Source organism: Achroia grisella, unplaced genomic scaffold, assembly GCF_030625045.1.
Source record: "Achroia grisella isolate CSIRO2021 unplaced genomic scaffold, CSIRO_AGI_Agris_v1 utg2156, whole genome shotgun sequence".
NCBI classification, from domain to species: Eukaryota; Metazoa; Arthropoda; class Insecta; order Lepidoptera; family Pyralidae; genus Achroia; species Achroia grisella.
This window is the reverse complement of record NW_026712714.1, coordinates 633,439-647,117: the sequence shown is the minus strand read 5'-3', so window position 1 is coordinate 647,117 and position 13,679 is coordinate 633,439. Positions and strand designations below refer to the sequence as shown.

General features: G+C 43.2%; 1 protein-coding gene across 1 annotated transcript in view; it reads left to right on the top strand.

The window, feature by feature from the left end:
- The window catches only part of LOC131842308 (copper-transporting ATPase 1), a 65,796-nt gene extending 52,373 nt beyond the window's left edge, over positions 1-13,423 (top strand). The window contains exons 20-30 of the mRNA XM_059190846.1: positions 543-696; positions 1,393-1,528; positions 1,626-1,755; positions 3,894-4,029; positions 4,526-4,668; positions 6,610-6,702; positions 8,687-8,797; positions 9,544-9,693; positions 10,499-10,569; positions 11,316-11,459; positions 12,262-13,423. Of these exons, the coding sequence (XP_059046829.1) occupies positions 543-696; positions 1,393-1,528; positions 1,626-1,755; positions 3,894-4,029; positions 4,526-4,668; positions 6,610-6,702; positions 8,687-8,797; positions 9,544-9,693; positions 10,499-10,569; positions 11,316-11,459; positions 12,262-12,379 (1,386 nt within the window). The 3' untranslated portion in view covers positions 12,380-13,423. The remainder of the gene's footprint in view (positions 1-542; positions 697-1,392; positions 1,529-1,625; positions 1,756-3,893; positions 4,030-4,525; positions 4,669-6,609; positions 6,703-8,686; positions 8,798-9,543; positions 9,694-10,498; positions 10,570-11,315; positions 11,460-12,261) is intronic.
- The last annotated feature ends 256 nt before the right edge of the window (positions 13,424-13,679 follow it).

Sequence of the window (13,679 nt, the reverse complement as noted above, 5' to 3'; positions counted from 1 at the left end):
CATGTAGGACATTTTAGCCACTTATGAACGTCAAATTTTTACATTATAATTTTATTTTTTCCCTACCCTCCAGTTCGGTATATAGATTCAATTGAGAAGAACTGGCAAGAAACTCAATTGAATTACCTTTCTTTTTTAAAGCCAGTTTATTTACAATGTATTCGGTCACAATACTCCACTATAATAAAATACTGTAGGTTATTGAGGAGTCGATTTAGTTATAGTTATCATTGACTTGGACTTGAAAACTCCAAATTAACTCATGTGAAGTTTGTTATACTGAGTTACTTGAGACGTGAGTTAATTATACTAATGTTGAATGATGTCCAGATGCTTCGGGCGAAATCACAAGTAAACTATATATATTATTGATTTTTATATAGGTGTCTATGTATCACATTAAATGAAAATTCAGTGCATGAACAACTATAGCCATGCACACTCGTCATTCAAGTAATCGTTTAGTGAGTAAGTAACGTGTCGCATGAAGGCGGTCATTAGGTAACTCGTCGGCTCGTTTGTGATGCGTGTGTATGTGGCAGGTGAAGTGCGTGATATTTGATAAGACTGGGACGGTGACCTGCGGGCGTACGGCGGTGGCGAGTGCGGCGCTGGTGACCGAGCCGGCCGCCCTGCCGCACGTGCTGGCCTGCCTGCGGGCCGCAGAACTCAACTCGGAGCACCCCGTCGCGGCAGGTCCGTACACGTACAGTCGACAGTAGAATAGAATAGAATAGAATAGGAAATCATTTATTCAAATAAATTTAAGCACTTTTGAATAGTTAACATTTTTTTAAATCTACCGCTTATTCGGAAAGCTGTCTCATTATAAGAATAGCCAAGAAACTTGTATGTTGCTCTTTCAAACAATCCTTGTAAGTTCACATTTTACAAGTCGAAATGTGTGAATACAAACTACCAACCAGAACTAATTTATTTAGGCTCGAATATAAAAAGACATAATAAGATTAAATCAGTCGTAGTGATAAGAGCAGACCAGTTTCTACAAGCAGCACTCGTTCACGAGTATGACGGATGAGCTAGTCATGACTGCGCTCGACCATATTTTAGGGAGCCCAATGACCCGACCCACCACGTCGCCACATGTCTGGACATTTTAGTGAGTAACTACTCATTCCACACGACCACGTTACAGCTACAAGTGGACGGTGACCGAGCCGGTAACGTTGGAGCTCGCGAAAACTCCCGATTTCAGCAATAAGCAGTAGAGCTACATCTTAGGGTTTTAGCCGGCGTGTGTCCGTTCGTTACATCGGAAGCCGGCGAGTCTACATGACGGATTTCTCCAAGTAAAAAAGGGTGAGATACGGTCGCAGTTGAGCGGCGAATACTGGTAATCTTGTCGGAGTTGACGTGGTGGTTGTGTTGCAGCGGTGGTGCGGTGGTGCAGCGCGGCGCTGGGCCCGGCCCCGCCGCTGCCGTGCGCGGGGTTCGTGTCCGCGCCCGGCTGCGGCCTGCGGGCCCGCCTGCGCCCGCACGCGCTCCCGGGCAGCCTCCACACGCACAGGTCACTCTTCACTCACCAGTTAATATATACTACTACTATTTTTTCTGTCAAGTAGTTTTACAGCCAAACAATGAAGTTGTCGGTTGTGTGTGCGCAGGGCGGGCGGCGAGGAGTGCGTGGTGGGCGGCGTGCGGGTGAGGGTGGTGGCGGCCGGCGGGGACCCCGCGCTCAGCTCGGCGCAGGCCGCCGCGCGACTGCAGCGACTCATACCCACCGCCACCCCCCAGGTACTGATACCCACCGCCACCCCCCAGGTACTGATACCCACCGCCACCCCCCAGGTACTGATACCCACCGCCACCCCCCAGGTACTGATACCCACCGCCACCCCCCAGGTACTGATACCCACCGCCACCCCCCAGGTACTGATACCCACCGCCACCCCCCAGGTACTGATACCCACCGCCACCCCCCAGGTACTGATACCCACCGCCACCCCCCAGGTACTGATACCCACCGCCACCCCCAGGTACTGATACCCACCGCCACCCCCAGGTACTGATACCCACCGCCACCCCCCAGGTACTGATACCCACCGCCACCCCCCAGGTACTGATACCCACCGCCACCCCCCAGGTACTGATACCCACCGCCACCCCCCAGGTACTGATACCCACCGCCACCCCCCAGGTACTGATACCCACCGCCACCCCCCAGGTACTGATACCCCCCGCCACCCCCCAGGTACTGATACCCACCGCCACCCCCCAGGTACTGATACCCACCGCCACCCCCCAGGTACTGATACCCACCGCCACCCCTCAGGTACTGATACCCACCGCCACCCCCCAGGTACTGATACCCACCGCCACCCCCCAGGTACTGATACCCACCGCCACCCCCCAGGTACTGATACCCACCGCCACCCCCAGGTACTGATACCCACCGCCACCCCCAGGTACTGATACCCACCGCCACCCCCAGGTACTGATACCCACCGCCACCCCCAGGTACTGATACCCACCGCCACCCCCCAGGTACTGATACCCACCGCCACCCCCCAGGTACTGATACCCACCGCCACCCCCCAGGTACTTATACCCACCGCCACCCCCCAGGTACTGATACCCACCGCCACCCCCCAGGTACTGATACCCCCCGCCACCCCCCAGGTACTGATACCCACCGCCACCCCCCAGGTACTGATACCCACCGCCTCCCCCAGGTACTGATACCCACCGCCACCCCCCAGGTACTGATACCCACCGCCACCCCCCAGGTACTGATACCCACCGCCACCCCCCAGGTACTGATACCCACCGCCACCCCTCAGGTACTGATACCCACCGCCACCCCCCAGGTACTGATACCCCCCGCCACCCCCCAGGTACTGATACCCACCGCCACCCCCCAGGTACTGATACCCACCGCCACCCCCCAGGTACTGATACCCACCGCCACCCCCCAGGTACTGATACCCACCGCCACCCCCCAGGTACTGATACCCCCCGCCACCCCCCAGGTACTGATACCCACCGCCACCCCCCAGGTACTGTAGCGACCACCACACACTCATACCCCCCGCCACCCCCCAGGTACTGTAGCGACCACCACACTCACTCATACCCACCGCCACCCCCCAGGTACTGTAGCGACCACCACACTCACTCATACCCACCGCCACCCCCCAGGTACTGTAGCGACCACCACACACTCATACCCCCCGCCACCCCCAGGTACTGTAGCGACCACCACACTCACTCATACCCACCGCCACCCCCCAGGTACTGTAGCGACCACCACACTCACTCATACCCACCGCCACCCCCCAGGTACTGTAGCGACCACCACACTCACTCATACCCACCGCCACCCCCCAGGTACTGTAGCGACCACCACACTCACTCATACCCCCCGCCACCCCCCAGGTACTGTAGCGACCACCACACACTCATACCCCCCGCCACCCCCCAGGTACTGTAGCGACCACCACACACTCATACCCCCCGCCACCCCCCAGGTACTGTAGCGACCACCACACTCTCATACCCACCGCCACCCCCCAGGTACTGTAGCGACCACCACACTCACTCATACCCCCCGCCACCCCCCAGGTACTGTAGCGACCACCACACACTCATACCCCCCGCCACCCCCCAGGTACTGTAGCGACCACCACACACTCATACCCCCCGCCACCCCCCAGGTACTGTAGCGACCACCACACACTCATACCCCCCGCCACCCCCCAGGTACTGTAGCGACCACCACACTCTCATACCCACCGCCACCCCCCAGGTACTGTGGCGATCACCACACTCTCACTCATACCCACCGCCCACCCCCAGGTAGTGTAGCGAGCTCCACACTCTCTCTCTTATTGTAAACTCTGATAATATTAAATAATAATGCTTACTTACCCCAGGAAACAGAACAGGTCGTGCTTATTGGCAACAGGGAATGGATGATGAGGAACGGCGTGACGATCCCGCCGAAGGTGCATGAGATACTGCAGGAAGACGAGGAGCTGGGCAGGACTGCTGTACTGGCCGCCATCGATGGTGAGCTCTGATCTATTCATTTATTCACTAGCTGACCCACGCAACTTCGCCTGCGTTTCATTTCCCCATCTTTTGCAATATTTTTCATTCCAGCTCCGCTCTTATTAGTCGTAGCGTAATGTTATATAGCTTAAAGCCTTCCTCGACAAATGGACTATCCAACACAAGAAGAATTTTTCAATTCGAACCAGTAGTTCCTGAGATTAACGCGTTCAAACAAAAAAAGTCTTCAGCTTTATAATATTACTAGCTACTCGCCCTGCCTTCGCACGAGTATACATGTATTACATATATAAACCTTCCTCTTAAATCAGTCTACCAATTAAAAAAAACCGCGTCAAAATCCGTTGCGCAGTTTTAAAGATTTAAGCATACATATGGACGGACAGACAGCGACAGCAACTTTGTTTTATACTATGTAATGATTTACAAAAAAAGTGTATTCAAGTATCGATTGTTTACAGTATTCCATAGATCATATTAATATATTCCACAGATCAACTGGTCTGCACCCTGGGTATAGCGGACGAGGTGAAGCCGGAGGCGCATCTGGCGGTCTACTGCCTCAAGAAGATGGGCCTGCAGGTGTGCCTTCTCACGGGCGACAACCGAAAGACAGCTGTCGCCATCGCCAGACAGGTAGTCTAATTTTTCAAAGAAATTATTATTGCTTTTTAAAACACTTTTTACCAAAGTGTTATGTGGTGGCTAAATATTATTATAAGTTATTATTACGCTGTGTATACTGAACTGAATGGAACCATTCAGTTCAACAGTAGAACCATAATATAAACATTAGATGTAAGATAATTGTTGTGGTGGGGTTCTTTTGTGTTGTTATGATGTGTTAAATAATAAATAATATGTACGTTTGCAGAGAATTGTATTGTCCCTTTTTATAATATATTTACAATAATGTCAATCTATATTTGGCAACTATTACACGTAATAAAACTTAATCTGTGAGGAGGTAAACTTAATCGGTGAGGAGGTTGTATATACACCTATTAAGTTTACCTCCTCACCGATTAAGTTTACACCTAACAATAATATTACTCATGGTAATTGTTCAAAATCTACCCTGTACCATCGTAAGCACAGATTATTATATTAGAGTCCGTTAGTTTCTGTTCCCGCGCCTTTCGTTCCCCTCCCTTACCTAGTACTGAACCGACTGTACGGCGTCCATGACGCGCGCGCATTGTGTCGCGAATTAAAATAAATTAGAACTGTGAAACCTACTGTGAAACTGGAAAGCTAGCGAAGATATCTTCGAGACCCTGAAGCCCAAGAAATCCGCAGAACCATACAGGTACGTGACTGACGATTCCACTAATTTTTCACTATATATATACACATAGTAAATTCCCTAACATTTTGGTAGCAGAGTAGTTTCCCAAACAGTAATATTATTGTTAGGTGTATACAACCTCCTCACAGATTAAGTTTTATTACGTATAATAGTTGTCAAATATAGATTGACATTATTGTAAATATATTATAAAAAGGGACAATACAATTCTTCTACTGCAAATGCAATGTAATGTAATTGTGTTAAGTAGAAGGGCCTACTTCGTTCGAGTCTCAAAAGCCCCAACCTGATGGTAAGTGGTAACTGTCGACTATGCGTGAAAATATCGTACCTGCGATGTCATTCTGGAGGACTTATATATCATGCCTCTTATCCTTTAATTTCACTGTCTTATCGGTGAGTGGGTGAGATTGACTCGGGCTACTCGAACAAATACTCCAATAGACTATTTCTAGAGAGTACTGCTTGTAGGGACTGGTCTGCTCTTATCACTACTACTGATTTAATCTTATTGTATATATGACCCAAAAAAATTAGTGCTGGTTGGTAGTTTGTATTCACACGTTTCGACTTGTAAATGTAAACTTACAAGGATTATTTAAAAGAGCAACACACAAGTTTCTTGCTCGTTCTTCTTGTGATGAGAGCTTTCCGAACGAGCGGTAGTTAAAAAAAATTGTTATGACTATTTAAAAGTGCTTCAATGTAAGTTTATTTGAATAAATGATTTTCTATTCTATTCTAATGAAGCACAAGTTCAGTTTTTCAGTGCTAACTGTTACGCTGGCGGGACACTAATGAAGGATGATAAGATCATCTCTTAAATCAAAATCACAAGGGATGAGGCTGGACAGTTAGCCCAACGTGGCAAATCCACCAGGAATTTAACATGATATTTTTCAGGCACGACCACGTGGATTATTAGTCCACATTACTAACAATACCCTTCCTCGCAATGTACCATGTCAGGTTGACCTCCACGCGGTTCCCCCTGGAAACCGTCGTATAAATTTCCTAGTGAATTTGTCACGATGGGCTAACTGACCTGACCTCATGCTCATCTTATCATCCTCCACTGGTACCCCGCCAGCGTAAACCATTAGCGCAGACGGGTGCACCATTCCATTATCATCCACAAAAAAAACTTCTGACAACAGTCCAAACAACCCAATAAAAAAAATCATGTCTTGCTGATTTAATATTATTATTAAATTGATGCAAATTTACAGTTTTAGATAATTTATTAAATGATTGTGTATTGCTTGCAGGTGGGAATAACCAAGGTGTACGCGGAGGTACTACCCTCGCACAAGGTGGCCAAAATAAAGGAGCTGCAAGAAATGGGACAGAAGGTCGCTATGGTGAGTATACGTTGAGCTTTATGATGAAGTTAAATATTATATTTTGTACTTTATTTATTTATTGCCAACTTTCTATCTCACACCGGACAGCTGTTGCCATCGCAGACAGATCATCTACCTTTGCTAAAAACTACAGTCTGCGTGGACGCCTCAGTCTAACCTTTATTTATATATTTTTGTTCAAAATCTACCCTATATCATCGTTAGCACAGATTATTATATTAGAGCCCGTTAGTTTCTGTTCCCGCGCTTTGCCTTCCCCTCCCTTACCTAGTACTGAACGGACTGTACGGCAGCCTTGACGCGCGCGCATTGTGTTGTGAATTAAAATAAATTTGAACTGTGAAACCTACTGTGTTAAACCTATTGTGAAAGCTAGCGAAGATATCTTCGAGACCCTGAAGCCCAAGAAGTCCGCAGAACCGTAAAGGTACGTGACTGACGCTTACACACTAAATCCCCCTATAGATATACAGAGAGTAAATTCCCTAACATTTGGTAGCAGAGTAGTTTCCCAAACAATTTTTTATTCATTTACTTAACAGTAAATATGTGTACTAATTTACTGATGAAACGATGACATACACAGTTTTTTTTCGGACTACTCTAATGCTGTTGGCCGCAGCTGGCCTTTACAGCTTCACTGGATGTTAGGGGGCGAGTGCAGATGACACTCCAAACCAAGGAAGGACTTATGGAGCGGCTGAAGGCCTTCCTGCCTGACGGATACGACTTTAGTCTGAGGGCACCGATAGGGGTTCGAATCTCGGCTCAGCCGTCGTAATTTCGATCCCCGTTTTAATTGGAAAAACTGTGTTGCCAATATCGAAACGCTCCACCGAGTTTATATAATTCCAAAAAATACATACTATTATATTACCCATCACGTATTGTCTAATAAAATTTAAAATATATTTAAATTTACCGAAACAAAGAAAATTTTACTTATAAACAAAAAGAAAGATTAAACTATAATAAAGTACAAAACAAAAATAACCTGTGCCTGTACTCGATATATATACGTGTAACCATTATGCGTATGTGTTTGTGTGTGTGAATTACTGAAACTTAAATAGTATATTTTGTACTTTATTTATTGCCAACTATCTCCTATTGCCAACTTTCTATGTTATTATTTATTTCTCATTTTGTGTCTTATTGTAGACTGTATCATTTGTGTAATGTTGGCAATATATCAATTATCTATCTATCTATTTAAAACTTAACTAAAAATAGGCGGGCCTAATGCTAATAGCATTCTCTTTATGAAGCTAAGTAAAGCTTATGTTATGGGTACTAGACATCATCATCATCTGCTTCTTCCTTATCCCATTTATTTGTGGGCGTCGTAATGTTTTTCCTTTCCATTCATCTCTGTTCGCAGTTATTTCGTATTTACTCCCTTTCTCACCATATCATCTTTCACACAGTCCATCCATCTCTTTTTCGGTCTTCCTCTACCCTTATAACCATCCACATTCATATGTAACACCGTCCTTAGGATATGATCTTCATTCCTATGCATTACATGTCCATACCACGATGGACGATTACTCTTTAACCTCTCCGACATCGGTGCCACTTTCATACTTCCTCTCATGTATTCACTCTTTATCTTGTCTATCCTCGTCACACCACACATCCATCTATGGGTATAGGTATGAGTTATGGGTACTAGACAATTGATACAAATACTGAAATATTATTTGTATATATATAAAACACCCAGACCGAAATATATGCAACATGAATAAATCATTTTTGATTTTATTTAAACAAAACACAATTGAACCTGCGACCATCGGAAGTAAAACCCTGTACTAAACCGCTAGACTACCGAGGCTGTATATTACTCGTTGTACCGTATGATCTTAGACCACGGGGGTCGTATATTTTTCCTTATACTCGTTACACCTGTGGCCGGGCTGTATAAGTTTATACATAATGTGGCTGATGGTATCCTGATGAGTGCGTGGTGTGGTAGGTGGGCGACGGCGTGAACGACAGCCCGGCGCTGGCCGGCGCGGACGTGGGCATCGCCATCGCCAGCGGCACCGACGTCGCAGCAGAGGCCGCGGACATCGTGCTCATGCGGGTCAGTGCGCACTTACATACCACACCTGTATCACTTAACTGATAATACACACTAGTCATATTGGCGGTCACATGACACCGGCATGATGACCGTACCGACATATTAGTAAACTTAAGTGATAATACACACTATTCATATTGGCACTCAAATGACACCGACATCATTGACGTACCGAGATATTTGTAAACTTAAGTGATAATACACACTATTCATATTGGCACTCACATGACACCGACATCATGACCGTAGCGACATATTAGTAAACCTAAGTGATAATACACACTATTTATTATAGCACTCACTATACACGCTCCATATCGCCGACATCGTGCTCATGCGCCTCAGTGCGCACTACCATACATCTGATATCCATTCTAAGATTTTTTTTAAAAGACGTCCTGTAGGAGCTATTTAGATTTTAATTTTAAATTTCATTTGTAATATTGAAATAACCGTTTTTTACCACATGCATATGAATATAGATACGGTACATACACCAAAATAACATTTTACAATTTGTCTGGCTGTCTGTTTGTTCCGGCTAAATCTCTGAAATGGTTGGACCGATTTTGACGAGAGTTTTATTAGCAGGTAGCTGATGTAATAACGTGTAACTTAGGCTATTATTTTAGAAAAATTCTCTAATTAACTTTTTTGTTAAATTCCACGCGAACGAAGTCGCGGGTACAGTTATAAATAAGTAAATAGAACTATCTACTAATAACGTAATGTTTGTCCGTGTGTAGAACGACCTGCTAGACGTGGTGTCGTGCTTGCGACTGTCGCGGACGACGGTGCGGCGCGTGCGGTTCAACTTCCTGTTCGCGTCCGTATACAACCTGCTCGGGATACCACTCGCCAGTGGAGCCTTCGCCGCATACGGACTCCAATTGGAGGTAAGGGCTAGTTCTTTTTGGACTCTAATGCTGTCGGCCGCAGATGGCCTTTACAGCTTCTCCAGACTATGGGCGACGAGTGCAGATGGCATTCTAAACCTGCGGAAAGACTTAAGGACTATTCTTGCCTGACGGATACAACTTTAATCACCCCTTGTGGATTGGCTCAGGCCACCGTAACTTCGATCCGCATTCGCATTAGGCGCAGGCTTGATCCGAGGGGATGGGAGGGGCAGTAGGCCCTAATCGATCCCTGGACGGGGTCCAGGGATCGATTAGGGCCTACTGCCCCCTTTGATGCCTGCCCGGGGCAGCTATTTGATATTCTATTCTAATCTACAAGATTCTATTCTATTCCATAATTCCTTTGCTTTGGAGTGTTATTTGCACTCGCTCCCTATCTGTAAAGGCCAGCTGCGGCCAACAGCAATAGAGTAGTCCGAAAAAAAAATTGCGCCCGCAGTTGGCGCGTAGCTGTTTTTCACGAATGACGTGTTCTGCTACAGTAGTTTTTTTTTTCGGACTACTCTAATGCTGTTGGCCGTAGCTGGCCTTTATAACTTCACCGGACGTTAGGAGCGAGTGCAGATGGCACTCCAAACCCGCGGAAGGACTTATGGAGCGGCTGAAGGCCAACTCCTGCCTGACGGATACGACTTTAGTCTGAGGGCACCGCTAGGGGTTCGAACCTCGGCTCAGGCCGTCGTAATTTCGATCCCCGTTTGAATTGGACGGGGCATCGATCGGAGGCGAGCTACAGTAGTATATAATTAAATAAGATTGTATTATTGTTGTATGCTTGCAGCCGTGGATGGCGTCCGCTGCCATGGCAATGAGTTCAGTGTCCGTTGTATGCTCCAGTTTATTACTTAAAACGTAAGTACTCACACACATAAATTTATTTAGTAAATTTAACAGTTTTAATTGAGTAAGCGTACAAGTTTAAATGTTTAACAATAAATTGCATTTAAATAAGTATTAATATTATATGTGTCTGTCACAATGTTTATTTGATATTAAAGTTCTGTACACAAAAAATATATAATAAATTTCTTTAAAAAAATATAATATATGTACTATAACAGCATGTGGCGTCAGCAACAATTATAATAATATTTTAAACAATATGGAAAAGAATACGAGCTGAGTTTCTAGTCAGTTCTTTTCATCACGAAATTATTCCGAACTGACGGTAGATTTGAAATATCATAAGAGTTTGTAATAGACCTACATATTTGAATAATTAGTTAGTAAAAATTCTCTTTGTTTAAATAGATTAATATTTCTGATTTCAAGTCTTAGTAATTTTTATAGATAAAAATTACGTGTCACGTTATCTGTCCGCAATGGACTCCTAAACTACTGAACCGATTGCAAATTTGATTTGCACATTGTGTGCAATTTGATCCAACTCGAAAGATAGGATAGCTTACATCTCAATTTATAGTCGCAAAATTATTTTATTCAAGAACCTTAGCCACAGCAACGTGTGTTTTGCTAGTTTATTATATAACTTCAAAGTCATACAGAATACATTTTTATTAAGATGCGTTGTTGAAGATTTTAGTATTTGAATTTTGTAGAGTACCCTTTTATATATATTTGCAACAATTTTTTTCCAGCTTCAAGAAACAAACAACGGAACAGCTGGAGACGGCGGAGTACAAGCAGTCCGTCCAGCTGGTAGACCTGGACTCTGTGTCGGTCCACCGAGGACTAGGCGAGAGGATCAACCTCGCAGACAGGGCCGCATCGCCCCTCACCAAGTATGTATACACATGCACAGTTTATCAGCCAGGTAGGTTATTTCCATCTCAAAAGGCCGGCAACTAATTTGTAATACTAATGAAAATGTAATAGCAGACGATTTCGCTAAAGTTATATTTGTTTGTGTAAACGCAATGTGGGTTTTTGTAAACGCAATGTCAGTTTGTGTAAACACATTGTCAGTTTGTGTAAACACATTTTCAGTTTGTGTAAACACACTGTCAGTTTGTGTAAACACATTGTCAGTTTGTGTAAACACACTGTCAGTTTGTGTAAACACATTGTCAGTTCGTGTAAACACACTGTCAGTTTGTGTAAACACACTGTCAGTTTGTGTAAACACACTGTCAGTTTGTGTAAACACACTGTCAGTTTGTGTAAACACACTGTCAGTTTGTGTAAACACACTGTCAGTTTGTGTAAACACACTGTCAGTTTGTGTAAACACTGTCAGTTTGTGTAAACACATTGTCAGTTTGTGTAAACACATTGTCAGTTTGTGTAAACAAATTGTCAGTTTGTGTAAACACAGTGTCAGTTTGTGTAAACAAATTGTCAGTTTGTGTAAACACAGTGTCAGTTTATGTAAACAAAGTGACAGTTTATGTCAACAATGTCAGTTTGTGTAAACGCAATTTTAATTTGTTCAAACTCAATCTCAGATTATACAAATGCAACTTTAGCGTGTGTTAACGCAAAATTTTACCATTTTATGGCACGTAGAGAAGAGATATGCCCTGTCCATAATTTTGACCAACTCATTGGATAAAATTAACATTGAAAATTAAATCTCTTTTACAGATTGTTCCAACGTAATAAAACAAACGACGGTTGTCTCCTTCAAGAAGACGACGACCTGATGTCAGTGTCGTTCATACCCAAACACCCGACCCGACACTCTCCCAGTCTCAACGGGTAACTTGTGAACCAACATTATACGAACTGGTATATGTTTGAAGGTCTCAAATTGACACTAGTAGTGTAGGAAGTCATTTAATCTTTTTAGGGTCCCTTAAAGATAGAAAAGATCTTAAGGGTACATCTTCCTGTATATTACCTTTTTTGTAACTATTATTATAGCAACGAAACCGCTGTATGTACACTAGTGTAAATACTCAACGTAAAACTAAAAAAAAATAAGACTGGTATGTTTAGTGCACGAAAGGCATTGTTTTTAATATCATCGTCCGGCAAATTTTTGACCAGTGGTGAATTGGTCTAAAACTCATACGAAGTAAAGTTATGGATAGTATGAGTTTATGACTTGCGATATGTGAACTTTGGTGGAATGTGGTAGTATTGTTTGTTAATTTGTTTGTCCGGACGGTGACTTTTGACTAATAGTGAAATGGTCACAAACTTCTAAAGATGTATTATTGCAATTCTGGAATAGTGTGAGTTTTTGACCAGATATATATGAACGTTGGTACAAAGTGTACAGTTTACGGTGGTAACTGATTGTTTCTAAACTCTAAGGTATTAATTACACTATTGCCAATTTTATACAAATACTTATATAGTATATTTATTTAGTTTAGTCGCTATCATGCAATTTCGAATATATTTGTATAACAATCAAATCACACGCTTAATAGTAAACTGAATTAATTCAATGATACAAAGTTTGGAAAAATTATTTGTATCGATTTGTTTTTCAAAAGTGTATAACATTTGTTTTAATGAAGATTTTCGTTAAGTGTGTGAAACATTCTTAATGTAAATTGAAATAGTTAAAGTTAATTATAAATTCTGAAATACTTAATAAATATCAATAATATATTATTTATTAGTTTTGGAATATAAGGCAATTGTTTGAATAACAATGGTATATAAAATCTATTTTTTTCATATAACCAGTTTTAATAATTATCATGTTTGTTTTCTTTAAATACATAACAATATGTAGGTAGATTAAATAAAACAAAACAACATGAAAGATGCCCATTGAAAGTTCTCAAACATTTTATTTACCTTGACCTTTCTAATTTAATTTACTTTGGCCATAGTCCTGTTACCATTGACATATGTATGTACAAAAAAAAGTATTTTTTGTTTTTAATTACAAAGTCTAGTGTATGAAATATTGTTTAATATAAAACATGTATATAATATTGTTTGTTCAATGCGCCAATGAGCTTCCATTGATCATTTCACAAATATTGTATATACTCCTGGAAATTGTACGTAATGAAACTGATATAGTTTATATAAAGTTCTGG